At 41.6% G+C, this 11156-nt stretch overlaps 1 protein-coding gene across 1 annotated transcript; it reads right to left on the minus strand.

Annotated features, from left to right (window-relative positions):
* Nucleotides 1–5060: 5060 nt before the first annotated feature.
* LOC109923078 (transcription factor HES-1-B) lies at nucleotides 5061–7117 on the minus strand. Its single transcript, XM_020523125.2, has 4 exons — nucleotides 6806–7117; nucleotides 6609–6704; nucleotides 6409–6496; nucleotides 5061–5985 (listed from the first exon to the last, which is right to left on the minus strand). Exons 1-4 carry the CDS (start codon nucleotides 6911–6913, stop codon nucleotides 5345–5347), a joined length of 933 nt encoding a protein of 310 aa, XP_020378714.1. The 5' UTR covers nucleotides 6914–7117; the 3' UTR covers nucleotides 5061–5344.
* Between the last annotated feature and the right edge of the window lie 4039 nt (nucleotides 7118–11156).

The following is an 11156-nucleotide window of genomic DNA, read 5'->3' on the forward strand; positions in this document are numbered from 1 at the left end:
TGATCATTCAATTCACCTCCAGAATTCAACTCTTCAAAACATTCTCACAGATTCACGACTAATAATCTTAGTCTTAATCAAGTTACTTCATCCCTCTGATGCCTACATGCCTACAGTTATCTATATCATGCCCAGGGTGTTATTCTTGATCACCCTGTATTTGTCACATGCAAACTACCTTCAGTAACATCATATGTAAGCACAGAATCATTAATTCTAATTCGCTGCAACCAAAAATAACTCTGGGGCTGTTGCTTTCCAATTGCTGTTCAACAAGTACTGGATTAATTAATTTTTAAATGAATTAAAATGCAGCTTCTGTTAGTCTAAGGCTTCAACTCATATCAGCATTTATTGTCTTCAGCTCAGGCAGTACACAGTTTTGCATTGTCTTACCATTTAAGGCCCTCTTTCAAGATTTCTAATCCTGTGTACTGTCTACGTCAAGATTATTTTCATTCACGTTCAGGATGTATCTTGCTTGTAGACTTCTTTTTCCCATTGTTGTTAAACTCCCTAGTTCTAACTTATCACTTTGATATGGATTTCTCAAATTCTCTCCTCAGTGAGATTTTCAAACTCACTTTTTGTAAATTCCACTTAACTGCCCACGAGGCAATTGCTATCTATATTCATCACTTTCTAATTTTTATGTTCTCCTGGCCTTCTGAGACTTAGGGAATTAGGTTTGACTTTCTAATTTTTGGCTTGAAAGCCCTTCAACCTCTCACTATTTGAGAAAACTTCTCCCACTCTTTGTCACAGTCTATACCCTTGAATCTGTTGATTTAGATTTGCTGCTTGCCTTGTGTACCTTTTACTCTGTCGTTAGTAATTAATTTTTCAGCCCATGCCACTAAAGTTCAGAGAAAGCAAATTTCCTTGCTAACTCTTTTCTTGTTTTCAGTACTTTGATAAAGAACACTGTGTTCATGTCCAAATGTCTTAATTTCATATGTGGAATCCATAGAAATGTTCTGATGTTCACTTACAGGAACACTATCTAAATTTAAATTATTGTAGACAGTAACTTCTGAATGTAATCTGAATCTCTTTAAATGTAAAATGACAGGGGACATAGAATCATAGAGTCATAGAATCACACAGCATGGAAACAGACCTCCATTTCAGTCCAACCAGTCCATGCCAAACATAATTCCAAACTCAACCAGTCCCACCTGCCTGCTCCTGGGCCATATCCTTCCAAACCTTTCCTATTCATGTACTTATCTAAATGTCTGTTAAATGTTGTAATTGTACCCACATTCACCACTTCCCCAGAAAGTTCATTCAACACATGAACCACCTTCTGAGTAAAAAAATTGCCCCTCATGTCTTTTTAAAATCTCTCTCCTCTCACCTTAAAAATGTGCCCAATATAGATAAGATAACATCGAGTGATATATATTAGAGTTGTAAATGTTTTATTGTTTTGCTGTACATCACATACAGTGAAATTTTCTTATTATATTCCATATTTCAGCAGAGATAGGGATGGAAACACCTCTAATGGCAAGATAAATAAAAGCAAGTGCATATGACACATTGACATAAAGAACTGCAGATTTCCAATTTGATCTCTGGTCTGTTTTGTGTTAATTGGTCTTATTCTGACCACCAGGATTCCTCAGATTCAAATAATTGATTAATTTCTTGTTTCTGATCATTATGCAAGACTCTTGCTAGGAAGTACTCAGGTGTGGATGTCCAGTGAGAACAGAATTGGATTCAGTTCTAATGCAATGGTTAAGTATCTTTGCAACTCATCTTATGTAGGCTCACAAAGAATAGTCACAAAGTGCCAGAGGGATGCTAATACTTCAGACCTTGACTCCAGTATGACAGATTTCCTTCAAATAAATTAACAGATTAATAGATTAACATGTTGGTTGTTTTAAATTAATTTAAAAACACTAAATAGCATGACATTAACATTTTCATAAGTTATCTCTTAGATTGTTTATTTCATCTAGTAGAAATTGAATAATTTTGCATTTTGAAATTTGTATTGAATGGTGTTATCTTCTACAGACAGAATGATTGTTTACACATGGTTAACAAAATCCAAATAAAATGCAAATATCGTATAAAGGCATTTATATAAGATGATATTGGCAGATTGGTTTTGACAGTTCAGTAGCACATATGTGTCCGATATATATAAAAGTTCTCCAATTACCATGGCATTTCATTGTAACCACAGCAAACAGCAACAAAACAGTCATGCAGTCTCGCAGAAATAAAATGTGAAATTTAATATACTCTTAAATGAAACGCTATCAAAATGTTAGTGAACTTGTGTTACTTTGCAGGGACTTGCATCCACACAATAATCTTCCTTTGTCAAGATTTTTTTTTGACTGCTGCATTTTTGGGCAGAATTATTTACCTATTGACCATTAGCAAGTTTGTTTGGCTGTTTCACTGCACACATTCACGACGCAGTAATTTCATTCCATTGATAGCATAAAAGCACGGAGGTTGTAACTGATACAATGCACTCTCCTGTTTCACCTACTTCAGCCTTAAGGTCTATTATTTTTCTTAATGGATTTATAAGCTGTACAGTATTGACTTGATCTTTTTCTAAAAAAGAACATAGTTCCATGAAAAGACTTAGTAAGTATTTTGTCTAGCATGGAACAAAGCAACATCAGTAATACGCCAGGTTAACTTTAGCAACCTATAACCTGTGCGGCCGACGGTGTGTGTGTGGGAGGGAAGTGGCTTAATTCATGGAGTTCATAATACAAGTTATTTGAGTACTTAAACGAGAACCTCGGCAAATGGTAAAATCTGCGTTTTTCCCAATTATTTACTTGATCGCATTAAAATTTTAATATCTTAACATAAAAATACATTCAAGATAGCTTTCATTCGTTAAAAATATGTGATCCAATATTTAGCAGTTTCTCCCAGATCACCGCAGTCTAGGCTGTGTCTTTCTATGTCTTATATAAATACAACTTGATATCTGAAATATTCCTCGTGGGATCCTGAGAGGCATTAGGACCAAGAAGCAATCTCTCCTTCGGGAGGACTAACTCGTGTGTCAGAAACGCGCTAGCCAACATTCTCCGAGTGACTGGCAACATGCCGACTGCAAAGGGTTCGCTTCTTTCTCACGACCTTTCAGGTTTCTGATGTCATCTGGGAGCTATTCATTTCCTGCCAGAAGCCTTGCCTGCAAACCACCTTGGCCGCAGTGAAGCCCAAGGCTTGGTACGAACTCAGCTAAATCATAAACTGCTGTCCGAATACAATAAACGCAGAAATAGATTGCACCATATGGTAGCACTTAGCGCCAAGAGAGAAGCAAGGCTACACTTCTCAAGTGCATGGAGTGTGGGAAAAGTTAATTGACATTAATGACAACCTTCAAACAACTTATGATGTCCAATTTAACCATATCCTTGCAGCATCGACCACTTTTAAAAAGTCAAAGGTAGTCTTACTTAATCAACCGAAATATTTTGTGAGCTCGTGTCTTGTCAAGTGCATATATTTTATTAACTTTATTTTTTAAAGTTTTTTGTCATTAGTAGTCTAAGATGCATTAGCAGATTCACTTTTTATTGTAATATTGTAAAGGTGTGCGGGCTGCTCGTTGTTTCTGCTGTAAGGGATAGTTCAAATTTCCAAAGTTCTTCAGCAAAAGGAAGCATCACAGGCCACATGTGCATTTGTTCAAAGAGATGTAAAGGTCACTCAAAAAGCTTTTGAATGAAAACGTTTTACTGCAGTCTGCATGCTTTGACAGCACTGTGTGTAGTGATGCCGCGAATTTCCTGACTTAAAACTAGTCCATGTGTAATCAGGTATTGTTTAACATAATACCCGTCAGTGTGAGAACTGCGCACTCCCTACGAGCTGCAACACAATGGAACATATTTTACTTCGAGTGATTGTTCATTTTTTGATCGACAAGTTTGTAGTTCACCAGAAGGCGGCCCAGAATAGTTGTGCACCTTTACCATAATGATGAGATCAAGCCGTCGGGAATAATATGGTTAAGTATCGGGTTGATTAGCCCGGATACTTTATATTGTACTGTTGGCTAAACCACGTGAAAAGCACATTAAACACCTGGGGCTCTTAAAGAGATTAGCCTGTTTTTGTAACTTTCACACAAAACAAACCTTTTCTCTTCTGAGGAAAATATCCTGCGAGTTTCAACCAACTGCGAACGCTAATATATCTCAGTCACATTTTTTCTGTCTTTGTCTTGTTTCTCCTTGTCCTCACCACCTGGGTACGAGAACAACCACCTGCGTTACCAGACAAAATACAACAAGTTTTGTGGTAGGAACTCTACAAATTCCCTACAGAATCTGTGACTGTTTAAAACTGCCTTTGCTGGCCGATGCTTGTTAAGAGGCGAAATCCGATACCGAGAACAGATTTCTCGAAATCTGATCATGAAGAGTTTGCCCACAGATTTCGCAGAATTAAAAGCTTACTATCCCATTCTTCAGCAAAAGGTCAGACCAAGCGCCAAATTTAAACTCTGAAGTGGTGCCATGTACCAGGTCGGGGTGTAGGGGGCAAACTTTTCCCAAAATTTGACTTGTATTTTGCACGCTCACCCTGACTCGCGTTATTGCTCTAAACAAATTCCACCCCTACCCCCTATCTCTGTTTCTTTCCTTGTCATATTACCACTCTCTTTGGCCCTACATCGCCAGGCCTTTTGTCATTCAACCTCCCTTTTCTTCCATCTCTATCAAAGAGTTTTCTGTTTGTTCTTTTTCCCACCCTCTCCCAGCCCACTTACTTCAAACCTATCACATGTCTGTGTTTTGTCCGGTTCAGGTGAAATTTTTTTTCTCCTCTCCCCGCAGATGCTGCCTGGCCTTCTGAGCATGTTCTACATTCTCTGCGTTCGAAGCATCCACAATGTTTTGCTTTGATTCTGAGTTTACAAGACTATTCCTCATATACCACCCACCCCCACCACACCCCATTATTGAGAGCTAACTTGCGCTTCCACAGACCATCCCTTCAACCCTTCCTTAGGCGCTAGTGTTCTGCTCGGAGAAAAGACAAGCACTCACCGGGTATAAATGTTAGTTTTCTTTTTATTTCAAATATAAATCTTCCAAAAAAGGAAGGAACTTTTAAGAGCATTCAGTTTAATCTTTGGCATTTCAACACAGCATAGAAAAAATGACATCTTGAGAAGACAAATGCAATTCGATATGAAGATTAGAAGTTATGTACAAATATAGTGCACAATGTGGTCATTGTTATACAATCCTATACATCAAATGGGTTTAAAAAACGAAAGTCTTTTTGTTTTTGGACAGAAAGTTTCTAGTCACTTGTTTTTCGCGAGATGCCCCAGTTACCAAGGTCTCCAGACGGAATCTGAGGAATCTGTTGGTCCGCTCACACTGACCGGACTGACTGCAGTGGTGGCAGCCGAGAGGGGAAGCGGGAAGCCGGCGACTGGGGTGATGGCGGACTGTTGGACTGGGGACCTGCTCGCTGGGGACACGGTGGACGGCAACGCGCTCACGTTGGCATTGGCATACAAAGGGATGACCGGTCCTGCCGTTAGCTGTCCATTGGGTCCAAAAGCCGCGTTAGGAATGAGGAAGGCAAACTGGCCGTCTGATGCTGGCACAAGCTGGAAACCGCCATAGACCTTCGCCGCAGCGGGCATCGCCTCAGCAGCAGCCAGTTTGCAAGGCATGTTGACTCCGTTCAGGGGCATGCCACTGCCTCCTGATCCCGGCAGCTGGATGTGGAGGGGTTGTCCAAAAGCAGCGTGGGAGCTGCCGCTCACAGCTGGGCTGGGGGCTGGCTGACTGTAGTTCATGGCGTTGATCTGAGACATGCAGTTTGCCAAGTGACTGAGTAGTCTGGTCCGGACTTCTGTGTTAACCCCTTCGCAGGTAGACAAGAATCGGGTCACTTCGTTCATACACTCGCTGAAACCCGCTCGGTATTTGCCCAGAACTGTTGGGTCTGTGCTCAAAGCAGCTAAAACGTAAAGAAAAAGAGATAGATGAATCACCCAATTTGATTGCCCCATCTATAAGCTTCAGTATTTGTTTGATAAGACCGTTTTCTATACGTACATTATGTGCGTTATAGAATTACGACATTCCAAATACTGATTAATCAGACAACTATTCAAAAGGATTAGGCGTGTTTGGCTTCAATTGTGAGTCACTCGAAACAAATTGATAAGTAAATGTTCTGAAAATGATTTCCAAGTATTTAACACAAGGCTATTTACATTTGAGGAGCGAGTGCAGAACCAGTCGCCAAGTTAGAATCTATAAATAACCCAGACCGTGGGAAGCCCTGACTTTCGCCAAGTCAGGGAAATATTACCGAATACCAGCGAGACCACAGGCGGAAGTTGGCAAGACGGCAATAAATTGTGAATTAAACACTTACCAGTCATTTGGACACGCTGCAGATTTCGGAGATGTTTCACTGTCATTTCCAGGATGTCAGCTTTTTCTAACTTTGAATGTCTGGAACTCTGTAGATATATACATTAGGTATAAATGAGGGGAAATGACACGCTCACTCTGCACGAACTCAGTGCCTCCTGTCAAGGCACATCCAGTTAAAACACATGATTAGATACTTACATCTTTCTTCAGCGCATCCAGGATCAGAGTTTTAAGTTGACTTAAGCTTTCATTGATTCTAGCCCGGCGCCGCTTCTCCATAATTGGTTTGGATGACTGGAAAATAAAACGGGCATTTCGTTAAGTAACAGGAACATAACTGTGTCTTTGATGCTGCGCATAACTTCTCCCACCCGAAGAGTGGACAAAGTCTTTACCTTCCGATTTTCAGAAGCAGTTTTTGGCTTATCTGGCGTAGCGTTTATACTAGCTGGGGTAGCGGCCACGGGGGAAGAGGACGCTTTCTCCATGATATCTGCTGGCATTTTCTGACACAAGATTCCAGCAGATTAAATGAAGCGGTTCCTTGCGATCTGTAGCTTTCTTTAAAAATGTCTTCTTTCCACGTCTGGTAACCTGCGAGTTTATTTGCAAGGCGGGCGGTGCACTTTTGTATTATGAGGCTCCCTGTCTGTCTATTGCTTTGCTTGTGTTATTATCAGTGATGTGAATGCAGAGCCGCCGCTCTGGCCGCCTCTATTTATATCTGGCATTGCACGCGAACGGCTCGTGTGAAACTTCTCAAAGTTTCTTTCCCACACTAACTTGTGACCAATCAGAGCGCGGCACACACGAGCCCGTCCCCGGGGCGCGCCCCCGCCGCTCGTGGTGGACGGCGCGCCGGGATTGGCTGCAGCGCCGCGGGGCGAGTGGCCAATCGACGTGTGGCAGTCGCCCGGACGGGCTGTCAATCAAAGGGCGAGGGTGGAGGGCGGGGCCACAGCCCGCTGGAGGCGGTCTGACGTCTGTCGGCATGCGAGCTCCATTATCAGGTGGGAGCACGTGTCGGTTCTGGGGACGCGGGAGGGGCCAGGAGGCTGCGGAAAAGCATGGGAAAACCACGCCCTCTCCCCCTCCACTGGTTCACGACAGCAGGCTTCCCAATCCGCAGTGTAGACTGTGCACCCAGGGACGCGATACCAGACCCTGCCGAACGATGGCCCCCCTGAGCCACGCGGTAGGGGAGGAGGATGCGGGCGTATAGCGGGAGGGGGAAGGGAAGGCTAGCGTTTGTGCTGCCGGGAAACCCCTCGACGCGTGGCAAGCAACCAGCAGGGGCATGGTGCACCAGCGGCTGGAATCAGATACTGCAGCAGGCCAACAGGTTGCCCCTCGACGTCCCTGCAAACACTCGGCGGAGAGATGCCTCAGACTTCATCACTGCCCGCACACACACAGAAAAAAACATTGTTGCAATGGCTGGCCGGGTTCCGGGAGCTGGGGCAGCGGGGCAGTAGGGATGTGCGGTTAACACGTACAGCAGGGACGTGTTCTTTGCGTCGATAGCACGGGCTATAAAGCGAACATTCTCGAAAGACGCCGATTATCAGCGGTCACTGCATTTAGCTGTGGAATATGTACATGACCGCGCAGCTCTCCAGGAAATGCAGTGATTACCAATCTGTGTGTGCAATTTCAGAGGCTATTTGTCGTAGTTTACGAGTTGCCACGGGACCAACAGAATGTTGCCTTTTCCAGACAAATGTATTAAGGTTATGCAAATAAAAACAACTGGGCGTCAATATTATGATGTATTTCTGTTCTATGAATATATATATAACCCCATCCAACAGGCACGGGTAGCTTCACGAAGAAGAGAGTCGAGTCATGAAATGGCTGAGACAATCTCAAATAGTTTGTTAAAAAGCAGCCTTTGTTATATGTGTGTCATTACGAGATAAAGAAACCAATGTTGCACAGTCAAACTGCAACATTTTTACAGTTGCCCCTGCCGCGTCATCAAATTTTGGATCAAGCTAAACTTAAAACCCGAATCAATTATGACTGAGGACATTTAAAACAATGTATTAATAAAAATAATGTATCTGTACTCACTCACGATCCTTTTGTTTTCAGTATTTTTTTACTGCAAATTCCCAGCACTTATTCTGTTTTATTTAAATATTTCCCTTAAATGAACATCTGGGGCGTGAACTTGCTTTGTGTAGGTTGTTGAAATGTGCGCATCTTTTAAATAACCTACCAACAAGGCAACTAGTGTGACCTTCTAATCATTAAGGATACGGGAGGGGGACAGTCACTGCCTTTGTCATTCTAGTTTAAAATCATTTAAGACGGAAATGCCAACAATGTGAATAAATCACTCAGTGGTTTTGATTTGTGACGGCTTTTTAAAGCGCAAGTTTTTTCTTTTAATTATTTTATTTGTAAATGGTGCTCAACAATAAAGTTAAATCAGGATGTTTATTCATTTTGTGACATTACATTAGAAAAATAATAGTTTTTTCTAATATATCCTTCATACACAGGATCAAAAGCTGCATTCGTGGTCTCTGAGCATGCCATTTTGTACCAAACTTTAGTCATGAAACAGAGTCATTTATACTTATCACGATGTATACTTTTAAACTAAGCGTGCATTTTGAATAATTTAAATAGAGGTTCTATACATTTCTTAAAGCGGCATATCTTCTGATCTGTAATTAATTAATGTTAAATACTTTTCCAGTATATTGAGATGTAATACTGAGAACCACTGCCTCAAATCATCGAAAAGCTGAGGTGATAGTGCTATCCAATGATCCAATTTGGAGCATATATTTACAAACCAACAATGGCCTGCCAGTAAATAGCGTGACTAGGGAACAACTATTTACTATTTGAATATTTTGGGAGATACTTGTGTCTTACCGTCTCGGGCAACAACACTGACAAAATAAACTTCTTGATGACTCATGAATTTGTCAGTATTTCCTCAAACTTCCTATATACATTAAAACACAAATATACCGTGCGTCACCGGTTACTTTCGGCCGTGCCCTACCAAATGTAATACTGTACTACTACTTTAACGTATTTGCTATTCATAGCCTTTCTTTTGGGGTTGGGGGGTGTTGTCCCCATTGAAAAATGGGAATCCATAAATGAATGCTGGATCGTCGCTGTATGCAGTAATCACGTGGCATTGGAACGCTCACAGTTTCGCGAAGCCTTTATAAATGTGTTCACATTTACAATGGTTACAGGTGGAATGATGTGTGGGATTGGGACTATGCCATTCAACCTGTTGTCGGTTGCACAGGATTTATATTTACTTTTGCAACAACAAAAGAGAGGGCGCACTCTGGGAGGTGTCCGTTGGATGGTCCTGCCTCGATTGTTTTGCTGTGTGCAGGGAGACAGTTCAGGCTGGGACTGTGTGAGCTGGTAAATTGTTTTGCCTCAGGTTCTGAAAGCTGTTTTGCAAACGCCTCACTGATTTTCTCACACTCAAAGCCCCATACAACGCCAGCAAAGCGAGTCCCTCCCTGCCAACAAGCCCTGCAGCTCTTTTGAAATCCAGAGTACACAGTTTTTCTATACCTGACTTGCACCTGGTCAGGGCTAATCTCATACATCACGTCACTGCTCCCTTCAAGAACCGTGAGAAAAGTAAAGTTAGAATGAAAAGGTGCACCAAGATGTTTGCATTTCGCCTGTGCAAACCAAGTGATAAACACATGTATACTCATATCACACACCAATAAAGCTTGGTGATAAAGAACCTCGGGACATACAGGATTGCAAAATAGATGGAAATGACAATTTAATCAAAATGTCAAGTACAAACCCATTACAGCGCCAAAATATGTTAGTATAGGGTGTCAGTTGATCGTTGCAAATCGTCAGAATGACCATAAGACAAACCCTTGAGGCCACTCGAAGTAATTGTAATTTTGTAGGGAGGTAGGGTTAGTCACATTGAAAGCTTTTAAAAAACTGAAATGTTAACCCCCCCACCCGCCATTTAATATTTCTATCCGTTTGCATTTCAATCTAATGGCGCGGTTCTCCAAATGCAAAAATTTAGCAAGGTTAAGCAGTGTTAGCCATTCCAGGCACACTTTTGGTGATAATTGTCCGATCATTCAACTGTTTCTTTTTCTAAAGCTTGTAGGAAATGAGGGAAGAAAGCGGATCGTGGTGAAAGTGCTGTCACACGACTGACACACGACATTCAGCGTCTCTCCTCGTCAGCTGCCAGCGCCAACGCAAATGGACATGGACATTCAAAACATTTCAGTTAATTTAGTTTCCCCAGACGAAGGAAGTGAGCTTTTTTGAAACTAACATCAACCAGCACACGATCGGACAATAAATACTAATTGAAGTTCCGAGTTTTGCTCAATGCACAGGCAAACCGTGAATGATATGAAATGACCAAGAGCATCATTTGAAATGCAAACTGAAAGGACATTCAGAAAGTAGGGGCTAATGGTTTGCACACTGCGGTTTCGTAAAAGCTTGAAGAATATTTATGTATTTGTCCAGTGCATTTGCCCATAACCATTTCGACTGCTTTGAAGTGGTTTCATAGAATGTGACTTTCTGGAAGTTCACAATATTTGGCATGATCAGTTTCTATGGGTGTATAATCAATCAATCTGTGAGGTTTACTATTTTCAGATACAGCAGAGACATCTAAAATAGTAATTATGTCTGATGTTGTGAAATCAGTCCGCAAACTTATTGTTTTAGATCAGAACCACTGAACTGCAATGTTGAATT

The sequence above is a fragment of the Rhincodon typus genome, chromosome 13, assembly GCF_021869965.1.
Source record: "Rhincodon typus isolate 14 chromosome 13, sRhiTyp1.1, whole genome shotgun sequence".
NCBI classification, from domain to species: domain Eukaryota; kingdom Metazoa; phylum Chordata; class Chondrichthyes; order Orectolobiformes; family Rhincodontidae; genus Rhincodon; species Rhincodon typus.